Source organism: Parambassis ranga, chromosome 17, assembly GCF_900634625.1.
Source record: "Parambassis ranga chromosome 17, fParRan2.1, whole genome shotgun sequence".
In the NCBI taxonomy this organism is placed as follows: Eukaryota; Metazoa; Chordata; class Actinopteri; family Ambassidae; genus Parambassis; species Parambassis ranga.
This window is the reverse complement of record NC_041037.1, coordinates 13,555,306-13,575,963: the sequence shown is the minus strand read 5'-3', so window position 1 is coordinate 13,575,963 and position 20,658 is coordinate 13,555,306. Positions and strand designations below refer to the sequence as shown.

The 20,658-nt window shown below is 40.0% G+C and overlaps 3 protein-coding genes across 3 annotated transcripts; 2 read left to right on the top strand and 1 right to left on the bottom strand.

Annotated features, from left to right (window-relative positions):
• Positions 1-6,124: 6,124 nt before the first annotated feature.
• pif1 (PIF1 5'-to-3' DNA helicase homolog (S. cerevisiae)) lies at positions 6,125-13,244 on the top strand. Its single transcript, XM_028427510.1, has 13 exons — positions 6,125-6,245; positions 6,449-7,012; positions 7,150-7,273; positions 7,539-7,664; positions 8,274-8,427; positions 8,785-8,899; positions 9,404-9,510; positions 9,687-9,826; positions 10,155-10,261; positions 10,363-10,450; positions 10,720-10,865; positions 12,628-12,819; positions 13,200-13,244. The coding sequence occupies exons 2-13, from the start codon at positions 6,461-6,463 to the stop codon at positions 13,242-13,244; spliced, it is 1,896 nt and encodes a 631-aa protein (XP_028283311.1). The 5' UTR covers positions 6,125-6,245; positions 6,449-6,460.
• Positions 13,245-14,145: 901 nt separating this feature from the next.
• On the bottom strand, positions 14,146-15,643 carry LOC114450504 (cytochrome b-c1 complex subunit 6, mitochondrial-like). The gene is made up of 4 exons (XM_028428657.1): positions 15,490-15,643; positions 15,062-15,121; positions 14,615-14,776; positions 14,146-14,529 (listed from the first exon to the last, which is right to left on the bottom strand). The coding sequence occupies exons 1-4, from the start codon at positions 15,535-15,537 to the stop codon at positions 14,497-14,499; spliced, it is 303 nt and encodes a 100-aa protein (XP_028284458.1). The 5' UTR covers positions 15,538-15,643; the 3' UTR covers positions 14,146-14,496.
• Positions 15,644-15,770: 127 nt separating this feature from the next.
• On the top strand, positions 15,771-18,887 carry nsun4 (NOP2/Sun RNA methyltransferase 4). Its single transcript, XM_028428617.1, has 8 exons — positions 15,771-15,893; positions 16,215-16,434; positions 16,678-16,843; positions 16,932-17,086; positions 17,166-17,326; positions 17,684-17,808; positions 18,095-18,227; positions 18,383-18,887. Exons 1-8 carry the CDS (start codon positions 15,801-15,803, stop codon positions 18,524-18,526), a joined length of 1,197 nt encoding a protein of 398 aa, XP_028284418.1. The 5' UTR covers positions 15,771-15,800; the 3' UTR covers positions 18,527-18,887.
• Positions 18,888-20,658: the final 1,771 nt, after the last annotated feature.

Here is a 20,658-nt window from a genome sequence, read left to right as displayed (position 1 = left end):
ACCACATCTTGACAAGTTGAAAAGAAAAGCTTAATAACAAGCTGTCTCAGGAGGGGCTAGGATTTCATACATGTGTCTTTATTACAAAGCAACTGGAAACAGCCCTGTCATATTTCATTGTGTGGAATGAAAATAATATTTTTTTAGGGTTTCAGTATTAATTTTTTAAATATCTGTCAAACCAAAAGAACACACACACACTAAATGAGTATTGAAATGAACATTAGCAACAGTTCAATGAAGCTGAGTGTATAAGTATGTTACAGAGGCTGTTTTACCTCAGGAGGCTGAGGAAGTTTGACATGTCACCAAACATCCTCAGCAACTTCTACAGCTGTGTTGTTGAGTCCATCCTGACCAGCTGCATCACCGTGTTGTACGGCAGCTCTACAGTCATGGACCACAAACGCCTGCAGAGACTGGTGGAGACCAGGACTCCTCTGCCCTCTCTGCAGAGCATCTACCAGAGCAGAGTCCACAGTAGAGCTGCCTCCAACGACAACACCTACACCCCAACAAGGTCTGCTCACTCTCCTCTCCCTTGGGCCGGAGGTACTGGAGTGTGAAGTGCAGGGCCACATTATTGTGAATAAATGAATAATGAATGCAACACTGGACGGTCATTTTCCATCCATTCCATTTTCCATCATTTTTCGATCCACTCTTCCATCGTAGATGTAAGGAAGAGATTAGAGCAGCCTGAGCACTTTTCTTTCCTTAATATTTCCCTTAATATTTTTCTTTTTCTTTGCCTGTGTACCAGGTATGACTTACTTCCCCTGCTTTCAACCAGACCCAATGTCACAACATTTTAAAAAAAGACTTCATCACAAAGAGAGGGAGATAAAAGAGGTGCTCATCTGACATCAATACTTCTCATAAGTACGTAGATACATACACATCTAGAAAATGAAGTGAGCTGACTCACTTTCAAAGGCAATTAACCACTGTTTGAGACGAGATGTGGTGCTGCAGGCAAACTGATTAACAGATAGAAAAATAAGCAGCTTATCTGTCATCGTCCTGATGTGGCATGGTTGTCTCCACCCTCAGAGCTTTCTTGAAATAGTTCATCTGTGGAGGACACACACAGAGTGATATTTTTATGTGGCTTGTAGGATTCAGTCAGGCTGAACGTGTTAAATCTACAGTTATCCTCAAATAGTCTCATTATTCAGACTGTCAGCTCTCTGAACATGTGATGTCACTGACATACATACAAAAAGAGATACATCAGCAGTTATAATGACAGAACTTCTTACTGCAAATGTATTCACAATAACTAGAATGCAGAATATCAATTTATTAGATTATTTTTGTGGATCATTCTGTGCATTGATGAATCAGTCCCTACAGATATGAAGATGGCTGTTTCTATAGTGCGCTTGTGCGTTTCCATGGCAATGACACAATTAGTTTGCTCAGAACTGTTTACAGGGTGCTAGGGGTGAAGGTTTAGCACTTTAAAAGTCCAGCACACACAGTAAGAGAAACCCTGGTGTTAGTGTGACAGCATTTACTCTGTAGCAGAGAGATCAGCCAGTGGCACAATATTTCAGTACCTCTGCCCTCTAATGGGGAAACGTGAAAAGAAATGCGATGTTGAGATAATTACAGAGGCTCTTAGCACATCACATGCTGTACATGTTGCCATGAGATCAATTGGTGAGCCAGAATATCAATGAATCATCCGTACAGTGCAGAAATAAGAGAGGAATGTGCTCACAGTCAGACTTGTTCTGGATTTTGGATGTGAATACAAATCACTGTGTGAATATGCTGCGAGGACAGAGGGATTTCTCAGTGTTTAAAAGGACCTTTGTCTTTATCTTGTCATGACGTTTACCCTCTGCTGATGGTGGGAGTATGCAGGTTTCCTCCAAGACAATGACTCGGTTAGTGTAGATGGGAAGTTTGTTACTGTATCTACATGTCTGGCATATGACTGTGCTCATCTTTACAGCCTTTTCTTCAAAACTATTTTATTGCACATCTGTTTAAACCTAAGACAGTTTTGGTCACATCCTCTTTATACAAATGTCTGATAAATATATCACTTGAAATATGCTCTTTTTTAGTGCTGATGGTGTGTGTCTCTCATCCTGACTACCTTGATTCATCTTAATTTACCTTCCATCCTTTTCCAGACATTTCCATTCTCTCTAAGGACCCAACTGTCAGGCACAGTGAGTGAGATGTAAGTGAAAGATGGGATTCTTGTACCAGTCTGCATTTGCGTACTTAGATATAAAATGGTGAGTCATAACCGCTTTGTTCCCTTGTCCGAAATAATGAGGCACATTACTATGGGGAAATTGTCCTCAGGGTGAACTGAATTGTCTTCAGAATGTACAGAAATCCACAGTCAGCTATATTAACCTTTGTGCATCATTAGGGACTTTTTTGTCCATTTGGGCGTTTTGTTCCTTTTTATCTGGCCACCATTTTGTCTGTTGGGGCATATGACACAAGACTCTCTCTTATAATTTTAATTTTTCTAATACTTCAATAGAACACAGTGAAACAAATTTACGACCCTCTTAATTCATTAGGGACAAAAAATGTCCACCTTCTAAAAAAACCTGCTATAACATCTTAACTGATTTTTTTTTTTTGCATAAATCTCTTCAGCCCTGCTCAAAACTTATACTACAACAATAAATCATTTTGACGAATTTAACCCTTAAATTGCCAGTTTGATTACTTGATGTCACAGTTGGTTTTTATGGAGAAAAAAAAGAGTTATTTTCCATAAAACAAATGTTGGGTGGCTGTGTCATGGATGTGTCAAATATTTGGCAAAATATTGACTTTGATGAATTATTAGTTGTTGTTTTTTTTGGTAGCATCAGATTTAAGTGGAAATTCCCACTTAAGTCCCATTAACTCCCATTATATAACCACATTTCAAGAAAGTAATGGCTGTATACATAACATTAAAAATCGCAGAGATAGTGTGATAAATATTCTTTTCAAACTTTATATATACTCATAGTAACGTTTCGACATGCCATTGATGCCCAGCCTTCACTCTGCAGAATAATGTGAAGGTTATTTAAAGTGAAAAAAGGCTTAGCATGACACACTGGAGAAAAATAGCAGAGATGGTGTGATAAATATTCTTTTCAAACTTTATATATAATCATATTGACATAGTGACCTGCCATTGATGCCCAGCCTTCACTCTGTGGAATAATGTAAAGGTTATTTGGAGTGAAAAGGCTTAGCATGACAGACTCAACTTTACAAAGGGAGTACAACTAGAGATACTGTCAAATAGCTACTTGGAAGCCCTTTCTAATGAGCTGAGACTACAATAAATATTTAGCAACACATAATTAGCTGCTGGTCAGGGTTAAAGTTCTGCACCTGTGGGTGGATGAATAGGTAACGGTTGAGTGGATGTGCCTTTTATTTTGACAGCACTCAAGTGCTCTCTATTTCTGTAAGCTCTAGAGAGACACAGCATGATGAAGACAGCATGAGAGGGAATAAGGCAGGGAAAGGAAGAATATAAACATTGTTCTCATATAAAATATGATGAGCATATTTTCTTCACACTTGTGTGTTCTGTGTGGAACCTTCATTAACTGACACCAGATGAGCCTGGCGAGTTATTGAATTCACAATGCAGCAAAAAGACCTCATTCAGCCTCAATATAATGTTGAAATATGGCAACAGAACAACATAACACACGTGTCTCAGTATGTAAACTCACATTTATCCTTATTATTAGTCATAATTATTTGGGATATAACAAACACATTTCCCTGTGGTCGTCAATAAAGTCAATAGTTTTTAAAGGTCAAGGATAAATAATGTCCTCCTGTGGCAGTCTACTTTAATGAAAATGTGCTCTAATGCATCTGCCACATCTAAAATGCATTTAAAAGCACACTATGCTTTATTACTTAAAGCTTTCAAACACCTCCTCATGTAACGCATATTAGAAGGATCTTTCCATTTCCACACAGTGCTGGGAAATCAGTGTTGCTGTTGTCCATTTTCTGTTTGTCTTGAATACAGAGTATTAAAAGTTGTTGTGGTTTCTGAAGAGCTTTCATGATGACCACACGAGCCTGAATATCTACAGTGACATCAGAGGCCAGTATTTACTATAAATGTACCATCAGTACAGATCATACGAGCAGAGACACCTTAAAACCCTCATGAGGGAGTCACCGCCTGGAGGTTAGCACATCTCAAATGTTAACCAACCGAACTGCCCACACAGAATGTGTTGCTTTCCATGAACTCATAAATAATCTCCAAGATGGAAACTTTTTAGTGCTTTAAAAACACACTCTTGTTCTGCTGGGCACATCTCAAATCCCATGGAACAGTTATAGCTGTGGTTGAAAGTCTGCTTCTGGAGAACACTGATTAACATTTTGCCTGCAGGAAGGTCACCACAGCTACATTTCAATGGATCTAGTACTATTTGAAAATATCTTTCAACTGTCTCAATGACTTAGAGTCACAGGAATGAATTCAGACTGTGCTGCAGCAGGCAAAACAATTCATTGTTATTCTACTAGCTTGTAAATATAAAAGGTGAAGCAATAAAATCCCAAGTATTTTAAATGAAGGCTGTTCTGACAGCCACATATTAAGGCCAAGTGATGACCCCAGAAATATGTTTATTTTTCTTTTCTTTCTGCAGTATACAGAGATTATAGTGTGTGATTATAGTGTTGTTTTGTTTTTTACAATTCTATTCTATTTATATAGCACCTTTTACAATCACTGTCTCTAGGTGCTTTACAGAAACCCAGAGCCTGACCCCTGAGCAAGCAGACAGTGGCAAGAAAACCTCCCTTTTAACAGGAAGAAACCCTGAGCAGGACCACTGACTGAATATGCTTGAAAAAAAACTAATTCCATTTACTTATTATTGCTTTTGCCATCTCACTCCTGGGTTATGTTAGTGAAAAGGTTTGAGTAAGACTCATGCATATTAAACACTTTTTAATTAGTAAAACATCTTTTCATTTGCAACAAGCTATGCTGATAAATCCGACTCATTTGCATTATTTTTACATGTATCTTCATCATTACAGCTTTTCTTTATTTCTGTCTATCCATCTTTCTTACTTGTTGAGCATTCTAATCTATCAGTCTGATGACCTGTACCTACAGGAGTGATTGATCATCCTGCGTATAGGCCTATATGATTATGTTTATTAATACATTAGCCATAATAAATGTAGAATATTTTACATATGTCTAGACTGTATGACTCTGATCCAACGCCCTGACTGTCACAGTACACTGCTCCTTAGCTACAAGATCAAGGTGTGAGTCATTTGAAATAGATCATGTTTGGTCAGCCTTATCTAATGACTGCTTAATGATTGGTTCTGGAGTAACATTAGCTCCTCCTCTTCCTCTTCCTGACGTGTCCTGAGATGCTTCATATAAACTGTTTTGATAAGGTTTGTGGGAGGCCTGTGTGTGTGATTATTAGAAAATAATGAAGATGTGAAAATGAATCCTCAGAGGCCATGTAAAAAGGAGAACCCACATGTTGATATTGTTTGTGCCAAATTAACTTTAGAACCATCATTAATAGGCAGCTCAATCGTGGGAGGGCAAAGTTGTACACCTAAAAAGTTTTTAATTAATATACTGTGAAAAGCTTTGGTCTCACACATTCCATTCACAACTATTTTATTTTTAAATTTGGATGTATTTTTTTCTGTGTGTTAAGGATCTTTACTCAATTTGGCAACTTTGTATTTTGCAGATTAGGCTTAATAAACAAAAGTGGAGCCCCCTTTTTTAGCTAACAATTAAATAATTCACAGAATATTTTGTCATTAACAGTAGCATCTTACCTGAAGCATTCTGTAGAATAAGTATAGTGAATGATCTTAATTCTTTATATTATTAAAGACCTTTTGTATTTATATGGTATATTAGCATATACCGATTTTTAGATGATTTAATATATCGTTTAATGATCTTTACTGACGTAGAAAATCGTTTTGTTGAGATGTTTGTATCATTTCCGGGTAGCTAGGAGTGAATTTCCCACAGCTCCGCTGATTGGCCATTACGGTCACATGTGCTTCAGTTGTAGTATTTAATTGGGTAGAATTTTAAATCTCCTCCCCCTGATAGGACAGAAGTACCGCTCTGCCATTGGCTGATTTCACACGCTGAGGATTTGAAAAGCGTGCAGAGGTGGAGGAGCAGCTGCGCCACATAAAGACATCAGGACGGAACTTATTCATAAACAAAGGTAAGAGTTAAAACTGTGTTCTGTAACAGCAGTGGTCTGTTTACTGGGATCACGACGTGTCACCGTGTAGTAAACGATTCACTGTTTGTGTCGTTGGGTTACGCACAGCTGCGGTAGCCTTACATTGTTTTGTTGTGTCCAGTTTTACGCTCCGTGGCCTCTGCCTTGTGTTGTGATTAATTTAATGTGTTTGTGTTCCGCAGAAAGTTACTGCGATGTTTGCCGGAGAGGACAGCGGTCAGCTGCAGTGCGCTGTGACGGTGGAGCAACTCAACAGCTCCGGCCAGACCATACGTAAGCAGGTCATCCGCAAAGCCTCTGTTATTCTGGGCCGGAACGAGTTCCAAGAGATCATCCTCCGAGTCCACGACGGCAAAATCAGCCAAAGTTACCATCTGAAAGAGTTCAAACTTTTCACCAAATTCGCCAGGGACGGAAAGTGCACCGTCAAACTGCTCCCTGAAAACATCCAGGTGCTCATCTCCAACTGTCCGCCCCACCAGCTCAGCCTCTTCCTCAAAACCCTCAGCATCAAACACCGGGCCTGGCAGAGCAGCAAGCCCCTGAGCAACAGAGAGAAGCTCAAAGCATGTCTGCCCCGCAGCTTCGAGGCCATCAGCCCCCTGCAGCAAAAGGACATCCAGAAAGTAAATGAGCTGAACTCTAAAGTGGCTCCTGTTGGCCTGACAGACCGCACCAATAAGATGACTGCAGCAGGCAGAGGGCAGCAGGTCAAGCGCTCCAGGAGTGACAGTAACTTCAGCCCAGTGAGTTCAAACTTTCTTCATTCTCAGAGTCTGTAGCAACCTGCTGCAGTAATGGCTTTCCTCTTAGCTTTAATACAGATTGTTGTCTTGCATTGACCCTAAAGAGGATTTGTAAACAGATTTCTTGGTTCTTTCAGGTGAAGGCCAACCCAAGTAAGAAGCCCATCCTGTCTCTGCCAACATGTAAACTAAACAAAGAGCAGGCCGCTGTCCTCAGTGCAGTGCTGGGTGGCAAAAATGTGTTCTTCACTGGAAGTGCAGGTGGGTTTGTAAGGGTAAAGAGTAACTTGCAGCGTACTTGTGTATTGTGTTTACATGGGTTGTCTGCTTGATGGTGTTTTGTCTGTTTGTATGTGTTTCTTGCAGCTATCTTTTTAGACATAATAGATAGAATTTAAATTATGCCACTTATTATTCCTTTTTAATGATACATTTTGTCTCTTAATATAAGATTTTGGTGTAAATCTCCTTCAGTAACACATTTTCAGGTTCTGGTTTAACTTTGTATGTCTGTGTGTATTTCCAGGTACAGGAAAGTCCTTCTTGCTCAAGAGAATCATAGGATCTCTCCCACCAAAGAGCACATTTGCTACAGCCAGCACAGGGGTGGCTGCTTGTCACATCGGAGGAACAACATTACACAACTTTGCTGGTCAGTTGTTTGTTATTTTCCACCCACAAATCTGTTTTATAAAAAGAACACAATTATGGGCCTGGGATGTACTAAGGCCCCTCTTCCCATGTCAATAACTAGCTATTATTCAAATAACTGGATAATTTGCAGATCTCAGCAAGGTGAGTTACACAATTAGAAATAGACGGGAACACAAAGCAAACTTCAGAACTAATTAATCTGCTGATTAAGTTTCTGTTTTCATTCATCATGTTGTCTATAATTTCCTTCTGTCTCGAGATTGCTGCTTTCTCAGGCCACAAATCCGGTTTATGGAATAAAACAACAAATGCTTAAATTCGAGTATCTGGTACCAGTGAATGTTTAGCAAAATGATTTTTTTTCATTAATTTCTCCGTATGTTTTTAATGTTTTTGTTTATCGTTCTCTCTTTTGGATTCTTTTATAATGTCCTATCCCAGCATATGAATCATTAATACATCTCAGAATGGTGTCTCAGATGTCTTTCCACATTTAAAGATGTTTTAAATTAAATCTCAATATGCAGTAGAAGGTGATAACCAAGTATTTGCATGGGTATTATTCATTTGTGTCCCTTCTGACCATCTGTCTTTCTGCTCTTTCTAGGTATCGGCTCTGGCTCTGCCCCTCTGGAGCAGTGCATTGAGCTGGCTCAGAGGCCCGGGGTGCTGCAGCACTGGACAAGCTGTCGGCACCTCATCATCGACGAGATCTCCATGGTGGAGGCCCAGTTCTTTGACAAACTGGAGTCGATAGCCAGGTGAGGATCTGATTCAAAGCTGAGCATCAAGGCTGTGTGCCGCATCAATGGTCCACAATAATCCCCCTTTTTTCATAAATCAAACTTTATATATGTGTACATCTCTTATAAAGTATGCAGTGGCTTTATGATTGGCTTAAATTAAAAGTGCTTTTCTGCAGTGAAATGCCGTCATTGTTGTTTGAAGTTTTGGGATTAAAATTACATTACAGCTGCATCAGTGTGTGTTGTGCAGTTTACCTTTGTAGATATACTCTGGTAGGAAACTATTGGTACACGGTGTGCTGAAAGCCAGCTGCATATGTTTATAGATTAATCAAAATAAATGTTAGGTGCTCCTTTTCTCCACTCCTGCAGGTCAGTGAGGAGGTCTACTGAGCCCTTTGGTGGCATCCAGCTGATTGTGTGTGGTGACTTCCTTCAGCTGCCTCCTGTGTCGAAGGGAAAGGAAAAGGCCAGCTTCTGCTTCCAGGTTGGATTACAGTGCATCTTTGGGTTAATGGCATCTTCCAGCTCAGCAATAAATCACAGTGAAGAAATGCCATAAAGTTACACACTGGTGGAAACAGAATTATATGATACATTTCCCAAAGGAGGTTTGGCAGAACAAAGAAATGTAAACAGTGTTTTTAATTAAGAGAAAGCCTTAATTATATGAATTTGAAGAGTTTTTTTTTTTTTTTTTTTTTTTTTTAAATCAAAGAGCTTCCAAGCTTCAGGAACTGGCGTGAGAGATATTATCAAGAAGCTCAAATAAAATGAACTGTGGTAGTTTACCGGGTCCCTTCTCTTTGTGTGGTATGTTCATGCATATGTTCAGTCTGGTCTGAGTATGTGAGTCATTACTGCATCGTACTGGTTTACATTTATTCACAGTTCTGTTATACAAGTCCGCATCTGCTCTACTGTCGGCTTATTTCCTGAAAAGCATTAATGGAATTATACTGAAAAGAGCGTTTTCACTTTGCACCCTCAGGCCAGGAGTTGGCGTAAGGTCATCCAGGTCAACATGGAATTAATGGAAGTACGTAGGCAAACAGACCAGACCTTCATCTCCCTCCTGCAGGCAGTGAGGGTGGGCAGGTAAAATAATCACGTAATCTCGTTTCGTTGCCGTTTTTGTACATGTGGCATAAAAGTGCGCTTTCTATTTTTTTTATACCAGAAGTCCAGTGTGATGTCTGGTCTGTGCGCTGTATGGATGTTTTTTTTTTTTTCCTTTTCTGGTTTTTCTAAGGTTGTGAATTAACACTTTCCAGGGTGACAGAGGAAGTCACAGCTAAGCTGATGAAAAGTGCCTACCATCAGATCGACAAGAACGGGATTCTAGCGACCAGGCTGTGCACACACAAGGACGATGTGGAGCTCACAAATGAGAACAAACTCCAGCAGCTGCCAGGTCTGACTGCTTTTATCCGATCCTTTTTTTTAAAGCTTGGAACAGGTGTTAGTTCAGCTGGAAGCCAGGTGAAAATAATCTGCTTCATGGATTCAGTCACCAATATAGTAGTAACTGTGTTAAATCTCATTTCCTCTAGAGTGGTTTTCACTAACTTTCTGACTTCTGTTATTTCCTTACCTGGTCTACTTTTATTTTGTAAGACCCTGTTTATCTGTTTCAATGTAACTTGTGTTTAGAATTGAATGCACTGATATCTTCAGGTTTTAGTCTGCCCCATATTTTTGCTGTAACTGTCAGTCTGTTGAAACATCTCCCTGTTCTTCAGGTGCAGTGCGTGTGTTTGAGGCACTGGACAGTGACCCAGCGCTGGTGCGGACCATGGATGCTCACAGCCCTGTCAGCAGATTGATCCAGCTCAAAGTGGGGGCTCAGGTGTGTGTGTCATTCTTTATCCACCAGAGTTTATTATGCCATTTCACTTGTAAGTGTATCAAGCTCCGCTCTTTATTGTATTTTTTGGTTTTGTTTTAAAGGTCATGCTGACAAAGAACCTGGATGTTGCGCGGGGTCTGGTGAATGGAGCGAGAGGGGTTGTAGTGGCTTTTGAGTCTGGAAAACACGGTCAGTAGAAAGAGCTTGAAGCCTATAGCAATATGAAATATTATTTTAATTTCTGCTCACTTTAAACTATGAACATGGATATTTGATAGTATAACTTACGATAGTTACTTGTTTTTATTTAATGTGGGGAAAATATTGCCTAAAAGTTTAACCTGATGGTGAAAAAAATTTGGAGGTCTTTCTTCTAAAACTAAATTGAAAATATCTTTAAAGCCAAGAGCTGTCTGAACAGCAGAGCTAACTTTGTCTCTCATTTGTTGCTTCATCAGGACTCCCACGTGTACATTTCATGTGCGGTGCCACAGAAGTGCTGAAGCCCGAGCGCTGGGTGTTTAAGTCTGGTGGTGGGATCCACCTCAGTCGACAGCAGCTGCCACTTAAACTGGCCTGGGCCATCTCCATCCACAAGAGCCAGGTGAGTGCAGATATGACATGTTGGCTGAGACAAATGCTCAGCAAATCAGTTTGCACATATTAACTTGGAGAATCAGGTTTGGACACTATTAACTTTGTAAATGGCAGAATGTCAGAAGTGTTCCTATCTACTGGAAATACTGTGGTAGTTCAGTAGTACAGAGCCCCTCTAGTGACATTTGATTTAAAAAAAATAAAATAAAATAATGCGTGTCCACGAGATAATTGATGCATATTAATGTGTGGTCATGACATGGTTAACATAAATAGATAATGACGGATGGCTGAGGCATCTTCCTTTTTTACATGAATGCCATTCTTTAAGCACCTGTTGTACATCCACATGTAGCCATGTAGTATCCCAGGTCCGTCCAGCTGATGAATAATGAATTCCATTACTTCCCCAACATCAGCATAGTCTTTGTGTTCAAGGCCATGTATATTGTGTGCGGTGTAACTGAAAAGAACTACAAAGTCGTGGGGTGATGATTTCAGAGGGGAGCGACTGGCGGGGGGTTTTATGTTAACCGGCATTACTAGCTCGTGGCCATTTTTTTTTTTTTTGTCACCAGAGGGGCTCCATACACCAGTGTTTACGTGGGTCTGTGTAAATTGAAAATCCTGATGAATTCCTATTTTTAATGTAAATGGCCAAAACCTAATTTATTTTTTTGCTCTTCATTATTGTCAGAAAGCAGAGGCTGCCCTAAAGCTGCCCTAAAGCTCATTATGTCAGAGATGCAGACTTTGCACTGATGTGGGAAATGTGTATTAGTAAGTCTCACTTACAATGGATTACATCTGATTAAAGTGGGCACAAAGGCTCCAGATTGTTGTTGATCTTTTAGACTGGGCTTACATTTGGCTTTTGTCTGCAGAAGGGTACATCTGACATTCACTCCTGTGTCAAGTGACTGCAGTAATGGCGTGTTTTTATCAGCTCTGCTTCGGGTCGGTAGTGGCATAAACCATACCTCTTTTGCTGCTCATCTTGATCTGTAAACTCATGACTCTGATTCCATCTGTCTCCATTCAAGCAGCGCTCACATGTAATTTATTCTGCACTGAATGAAACACAAAAGGAGCTTAGAACGTCCTGCACTCAAAGGCAAAAAGTATGAGATGAAAAGTCTACTACTTTATTTTTGTTTCCTTTTTTTTTATCTTATCAATCATGTTGGCAGAGTGAGTCAGGCTTGGTGGGACAAGGTGCAGTAATCGTGTTTGATGAGGGGAAATTGCTATGAAGGCCCAGTCAGACACCCTGAACACTATACCCCCCTGTTATTAGTGCTAGCCACCAATGAGCTGTAACTATCATCACCAATCAATCTCTATAGCTTTCACTTTGGTGCCACCACTGACTCTATATCCTGACCTCAGACTCTGAAATTGGCTGGAGGGGGAAAAGGTGGCTCTCTGGGTAATTGGGTTCAGTGGTCGTGACCAGTGTGTGGCCTGTGTTTGATCTGCAGCTGAGGTGTCACGTCAGAGGGACATAAAAAGGAAATTCTAAACCTGCATGCCTACAGAGGAAATGGGTACTTATAAATAAATTATATTACCCCGAGAATTGAATGGAGGAATTGTCTATTACTCTGGTGACTTTGAACCATAAAGTGTGAGTGCTACATTATTTTGATTATACCACTGATAGTATGGTTGGTCAACCCTTTTGAAGGAAAATGACCTGGATGACTGAGAATCTTCATTGACAGATGGTATTGATTGTAAAACAGCTTTTACATGCTTTTGTCTTCAAGGGAATGACACTGGACTGCGTGGAAATCTCCTTGGCACGTGTATTTGAGACCGGCCAGGCCTATGTTGCACTCTCTCGGGCTCGGAGCCTGGAGGGTCTGAGGGTCATGGACTTTGATCCCCGTGTGGTCCGGGCGGATCCGGACGTTCTCCTCTTCTACAGAAAACTGAGGAAGGAGAGACTGCTCTTGCAGGCAAGTGTAGAGGTGTTTTTTCACTTATATTGCCATTACCCTTTTTAATAACTTTTTTTTTCTTTTAATGTAAGCTGTTTTATGTAGATTTATGTAAATACAGTACTTTTAAACACACACACCAGATCCAAAGCGGTTAACTGGAGATGTCTGGTGCATGTAGGGACACTCCACTGGTTACTGGTTAATGTTAAAATAAGGCAATTAGTATGTGGTATATGTAAGTAAGGTGAATTCCCTAATAAGGAGTTTAGTGAGATTTTGCATGTGTGTTTGGTAGACGGACTAAATAATACCAAAGCTTTCATCTAACAAACTGCAGTTATCACATGAACTGATCACAGCTTGACAAACTGTTCTGTCTCCACTGCTCTCTGCAGGCCTCCATGGATGATTATGTTGGCAATAAAGAAAATGCTTGGTGAGGAAGAGAAGCTTTTAAATCTTTAATAATATGCACTGTGTGCATGAGTGATCCACTGCCCCCAGTGACGGTTTTTGTTTTAAATGGCCTTATCCCGTTTGCATGTGGTACATGGAGTCATACTGCCACCACATGTTCATTCCTGTCAGTTTTTTTTTTTGTGAGTTTTTCTTTTGCTGCATTTTTAATTTATTATCATGGATGTTATCATGTTCAAATAAAATTTTAGTTAACCTACAATTTCATGTATTCATTCAATGTGTGGAAGCCATTTTGGGATTGCCCTTGATATTGATATTGAAATCAAACGTAGCTTTAAAATGCCTCCATAACCAGAATATGTTGTAGTCAAAGATTTAATTAGAAAATGTAAAAGAATTGAACACAAATTTATAATTAAGTAGGCTGGCTGTTATCAGGCCTTGTCATGACAAAAGGTTGATTGGTTAAGACAGTTTAGTTATTTGGAGGTAAGGGCATCTTGCAGGGTATGAAACAGTTGTGGGATGGAAAAAGACCCTTAAAAACAAAGGAAAACATGACCATGCATGACAGGGAAACCAGATCCAGAGACAATATTGGCAGTGTTTGAGATCCAGCAGCTGGGCAGAGGCTTTAAGAGTGTTCCAGGACTCGGTGGAAGGATCATATTTCCCAACAGGCTGAGTTCAGCTCGAAATCTGAATGGAGGAGCTCGCAGAAGCAGACAGGGAGGACGGTGCCTCTGCACCCCTTTGCTGCCACCACAGTCATGATATTAAGTAGTGTGGAGAATGGGTGAATAAAAAAAGGGAAAGCTTTGACTTCCTAATGTGTATTGTGACACAGTGTGACTTTTAAACCATACTATGACACTAACATTATCAGACTTACACACAGGTTAAATACACTGAAAACATGCAGAAACTACAGAAAACTTTATTTTCTGGTCAAACAACAAATACATGACCAAACCTGAGGTAAAGTCTCCATTACTGGAGCAGCATACTTGCCTGTGCAGATGATCTGACCACATCATGCTCGAGTCAGAGCTCTTTTTAGCACAAACCTTAAAACGGACACATTGATTGTAGCAGTCATTTATAACCTCAAATACTGCTTATGACATCTCAACAAGTATGCAGTGTGTTTGAAGGGGGTGGTGTGTGCTTAGGTCAGGAAAACAACAGATTTCATAACTATGCTAATTATTTTACAGTTTTAGCAATTAAATAGGTTCTATAGCTGCTATGTGTGGGGACAGATCAGGCAGGTCATTTCACATTATGGAACAGCTTGTGTGCAACCTGTAAAGAGAGGACAGCGCAATTAGCATCTAGCTCTGAAAGAGAGTAGAATGTCATTTATCCATCCTTTGTAACACAAACTTACACAATGGTCCCGTGCATGCAGGAAGTCAAACAGCTCCTCTGTGCAGTCCTCCTGAGTCTGGGATCTTGAGCTGACCCGGGCTTCACAAGTCTCCAGACGCTCCTTGTAGTGCACACAGTGTTCAGTCTGCTCACACTTGGCTCGTATCGTTTCTAGAGGATCCTGATAGGGGCAAGATGAAAACATTTGGTGTGTGCAAAATTACATTAAAGCATGCCTAACAAAATTATAAATGCTGATTTAAAAAAAAATATTCAGAGTAAGCAGAGAGGGGAAAGTGCTCAGACACGTTTTACTTAACATTCCTCCTTGTGTTGAGGGTAAAGCCACTTTTTATGCAGAATGAACGCTGTCTACAGAATAACACTTGGACTATGAATCGGTCCTCAGTCATTTGTGTGTGCAAACAATATCAAGTAAATTTTACATGATTTCCTTTATACTTACAACCATTTCTTCCTCTTCCTCCTCCTCCTCCTCCTCTTCCTCTGCAGGGGCCTCTTCCTCCTGATCAGGGCCAATAATGTCAGACCATTAGGTAAAATCAGTGTGCAAAATGGAAATTATTTTTAAACAAAACGGATGTCTGCTAGTTAATCACATATGGGAAATATTTCGGCGAAATCAAATTATTCAGTATAGACATTAGATATCAAGGCCATTTGTAATTGGCATACGTTTTATTTTTATATTTTAAATGTTAATATGATTAATATAATCTTGGCGAAAACAAGCCTTTATTCACGTTTCAGAGCAAAATTTAAATACATGAACTCCTTGACACTTAACTCCTACGATGGACTTCTACGAAAGCAGCAGAGTTGGGTAACATAAACACACACAAAAGTGATTTCGAACGACATCATTTTTATTACCTCGTCTTCTGGGTCTCCGTATGTGAGCATTTTCCTCTCGAAAACCATGATTATGTCTTGGAAATTTATAAAACTCGAAGGAGTCCTAACACTTCAGAACCTTTTGCTTGAGGACGCGAGGTCGGTCACACGCCGGAAACGACTAGAAGGATCTCCGGATGATGTATTCTATTGGTTAAGAAGGATTATTGAAGTTTCTTTGGTCCAATCACAGACGCAGATCTCTGTGAAGCCCACCCATCCAGTGCGTGCGGAACTCTTGTTTTTGGGTGTCAGCGAGGAGTCGGTCCTAAAAAGTGTCGCACAACAAAATGGCGCTGATCATGGAAACAAGACTGCTGTTAAGAAAAGTTAAAGATTTAAGGTGTTTTACGCCCAGAAGAACCCGTGTGAAGGAGAAATGGGTACGTTTTCAACACGCAATCACTAAATAATTTATAGTTGTTATTAGCAACAATTACACTAAAGTGCAATAAGGATACTCAGTGAAGATTTTTTAAAGGATATGAAATAAACGAGAAATGCACGTGTACATGCTTTTTGGTGAGTTAAAGCAGGTAATAAATGTCTTTTTACCCTTGCTGGATATAGAAAAGGACACAATTGTATTTGAGCGTTTCAATGTGACATCTCCATCATTTGCAATATTAAATAGTCTCTTTGGGGAAATGAAAATAGCATCAACTATTTACAACAGATTATTTTTCTCCTTTGCTTCTGGACAGGCTGCTACACGTCCCAAGTTTCCCCCCACCAAACTCGCTTTGCAGCATTTTGATGCCACCTACAGTGTCCAGTTAGGGAAGCTGTGGCCATCAGTTCGAGTTGCCCTGCTGTCAGAGAGAAAGTACGGGGCTCTGCTCAACAATTTCTCCCATGATGGTGTTTTAGAAGACCTCCAAGCTCAGGGATGCAGAGACTTCATCAGTGACAAAGCTGAAGAAGGTAGGTGTGCATATTCAGTATGGAGTGATCACTTTAAATTTATGGACATTTTTATTATTATTATTATTTTCCTAGTGTGCACCTTCACTTTATTTCAGACACCTGTAATTAACATTTCAGTACATTTTATTTTTATTTTTTTTAACTTGCGCTTTCTTGTCCAGCAGGTTTACGATTGCAATGATACAGCAACAGTAGTGTTGAACTAACCTGTCTCATGAGAGTTTTTGTTCTTACCTACAGCTCAGCCATGTTTGGAGCTCAGCTCTGAGGTTGAATCCAGGAGGGACTGCATGTCTACAAACAAGTCTGCTGACAACAGTCAGCAGCTGTCTTCCCTGCAGTTTAGCCCAAATATTAAATGCTTAGTGTTTCCAAGAGGGGATATCACACGATTCAAACCTGCGAAGTAAGCATTATTTAATCTGACATTAGGTATGACATGGCTTTTTGTGGAAGTGTAGTTTGATTTTCACTTCTCTTCTGTCCTCTTTAAGACCAGACACGTATGGCCTGCTGGGCTACTACCTGATGGATGCAGCATCTTTGTTGCCTTGTCTTGCACTGGATGTTCAAGAAGGTCACACAGTGCTTGATCTTTGTGCTGCTCCTGGAGGGAAGACCCTGGCTTTACATCAGATGCAGATTGTCAGTAAGTAGAGTGGTCCTCACTCACTCCATCCCTAATCATTTCTTTTGTAAGTACTTTGTCAATGTCTTTTTTTTCCTAGGATTTCTGTGTGTAAATGATACTTCAGTGTCTCGGACATTGCGATTGAAAAGGGTCCTCCACAGCTACACACCTAAGGAGCTTTTGACAGTTGAGAAACTTCGCATCACGTCCTTTGATGGCACCAAATGGGGAGAGATCGAGAGCAACACTTTTGACAGAGTAAGGCAGTGTCATATAATTGTTCTTTATGTTGTATAGAATGCCTGTGCCTGAATACATATGTGAAATTACATGTTTAAGATAACATAAGATTAAACTTTATTATTCCTGAAGGATATTCTTTTGCCAGAGATTACAGGTTGCATGTTAAAAATACAAGTACACAGTGAGCAGTAAGCAGCATGACTGTACACAATGTATGTTAAAATAAAGACCAGTGGAGAGTATGACCATTATCTGTTCTTCCAGCATTCCTCCCCACAGAAAGGGGAGGAGTTATACAGTCCTCCTGTGGCGTTCTGTGGTGCTTTTTATTCATATTCTACTGCATTACCCACAATTCTTTCCTGTTTTCAGGTCCTTGTTGATGTCCCTTGCACCACAGACAGACATTCAGTCATGGAGGATGACAACAATATATTCAGTAAGAGCAGAATCGGTGAGAGACGGAGGCTGCCACAGCTACAGCTGGAGCTGCTGCTGTAAGTTCGAACACAATGTACATGTTTTTACAGTAATTGTACATTAGACTGTGGCCTAGAGTAAGAGGGCAAATTTGTTTTTCAATATAGTCCTACAAATGGTCATATAGCATACAGATCCCTACTTTGTAGCTGTCCTTCTTGGGCCTCCACAAAGTCATCCACAGCAGCTGTGATGTCATCATCACTGTCAAAATGGTCACACCCTCCTTCTTCATCTTGGGGAAGTGGTGTGTTATTATTTAGGTGGTATGACTGTAACCAAATTCCCTCCTATGTCCTGCAGAGCTGGAATTGAAGCAGCTTGTCCAGGTGGAGAAATCCTTTACTCCACCTGTACACTTTCTCAAAGCCAGAACCTGGCTGTGGTCGAACAGGCTATCCACCTAGCCCGACAGAATCATGGCATCCACCTACAGGTCAGTGAGACACTCAGTGTGCGCAAGAAGCAGTGTACTAGAGAGGCACATTACAAAACTATAAAAATATTAATTTTGTTCTAATATTTCTGAAAGTAATTTCCTGTTTTTGTTTCCTCTTTTTCTTCCTTTTTCTCATCACCATCCACATTCAGGTCGTCGGTCTAAGACACCTCACACAAATGTTTAGGAACACTTTTCACTTTGCTCCTGACCTCCACCTGGGTGAGATGGTCATACCACACTTAGCTGCAAACTTTGGACCCATTTACATGTGCAAGCTAAAGAGACTTACATAGATTGTGAACTGTTGGCCTCAGCGCTTTTGATGAACCCATGAATCAGAACATTGTTATATTTTGAACACCTCTGCATTTCCTGACGGCTGATGGACTCAACTGCTGACTTTTATTTTTATATCATCACACCCATTATAGTTGTGAATACATTAGACACAACTGCATTCTGGTTTGTTTAGAACAGAACAAGCCAACACTGCAAAGTGGATTTGACTCGTAGTTTCATTTTTGCCCCATAGGTGTCAGCAGAGTAAAGGTATTGTGTATCTTCTTTGCCCACTAGAGGACACTCAACATATACTGTAGGTACTGAATAAAAGTTGCAGGACGAATTCCAGTGAGTTTGTCCTCCTGCACTGTCCCAGATGTATAGATATGATATTTCAGGTTACAGAATCATATTACTGAAACACAAATTTCCATCAGAATTACTTTCTCTCTTTAAGTCTGCAGTGAAAATGAGTTTGGTTTGTTCTGTGGTTAGTCATCAGGTTTGATGGCTTTGCCTAATAATGCGATATGTGGAAGGAGGACATAATGAACAGGCAGGTAATGACTTATTTGACCATTTGGCATCTCACAATCTGAATCTGCAACTTTCATTACTACAGCTGGATTGACTCCCGTTTTGCATTGACATCACTCAGAGGTGAAATGTTTCCTCTTATCGCAGCCTAATGTGAGCGCAGAGGTGCCTCTTTTTCCATCACACTGCCGATGACCCTTTATGTTGTCCTGGCCAGGCAATGTAGCGTGAAAAAGGTGTATGTGTGTGTCTAACGAGTCCACCATCCACATCCCACTGTCATTAAGCTTCTCCAAGTGCCGGAGCTGACTCCTATCCCTGTGTAGGGATGGACGGCAGCCATGCGGCTCCCAGATGAACATTAAAGAGGCAGCAGAGAGCTAAAATGGGACGACTCGCCCTGTTTTGCCCCTCCGCTTTTTTATTCCACAGATGAGTGCAGATAATTTTCTGTGCGATTGTGAGTGATTACTGTATTACTGCGGTAAAAGGGGGATGTATCGGGGAATGCAGAGGGAATTAATGACACATAAAAACTATTTTTGTATTGACTCCATCCCTCCCCAGGGCCTCGGATGCCTCCTTGCATATCTTGTGATTACCTAAACGTATTGTAAATATGTGTTTCCTATGGGCTCTTACATAAATTTACATGTTTTAACACTCAGGAGACGGCAGACTGTTAGAGATGAGTTACTCTCCATTCTGCCTGTCTATAGACTCGAATGGCTGCCTGCTTTATTATTGAATTAGCCAATGAAGCGCTGTGCATTTGTGTGCCCGTGTGTAAGCCTGTGTTAGCAAGACATGCTGTGTATTAGAAAGATGAATATTATGGATTTAAGTGCACAGCAATGCTTGTGTCGCGCTATCAAATGCAATTTAAATGTTGCATTTTTGTTAATAAACATGCAATATGCTGTAATAGCCTAAAGTTTTCACCTTGTAACACAGAAGCTCTTGAATGAATGATGTTGTATTTATATATTTGAGCACCTACACTAGGTTGGTAAATAGTTTAATGCTTGTGTCGTCAGTGCTTCTAGGTGAACTGTAAGTTGTAGTCTCTATACATAAACCAGAAAGTGCTGTTAGTGCTGTGGTGCTTCCAGCCCAGAGGTGAGGATCAGACCTGTGTCCCTGTTGGCTGTGGGAAGGAAAGAGATTTTTAACAGTGGGGGTTTTTGTTACAGATTTACTGTGTAGACTGAGCCCAGCAGGATGCACTTTCTTCTTTTTTTCTGCTACAGGGTGGATGGAGATACTCTGTGTACATTTTGATTACAGCTGCTCGGTGTTTACTGCTCATTCATGAAGCAAATCTTTATTTACAGGCATGCAAGGAAACATTAATTAAATAAAGTCACATGTTTCAGACTGTCAGACTAGTGATGGACTGGAAACAGGTCACATGATATGATGAGATATATATATATATATATATATATATATATATATATATATATATATATATATATATATATATATATATATATATATATATATATATATATATATATATATATATATATATATATATATATTATTGTTTTAAGCCACGATACATGATCTTCCAAAGATTAGATCTATAGATTCTGATCTGATT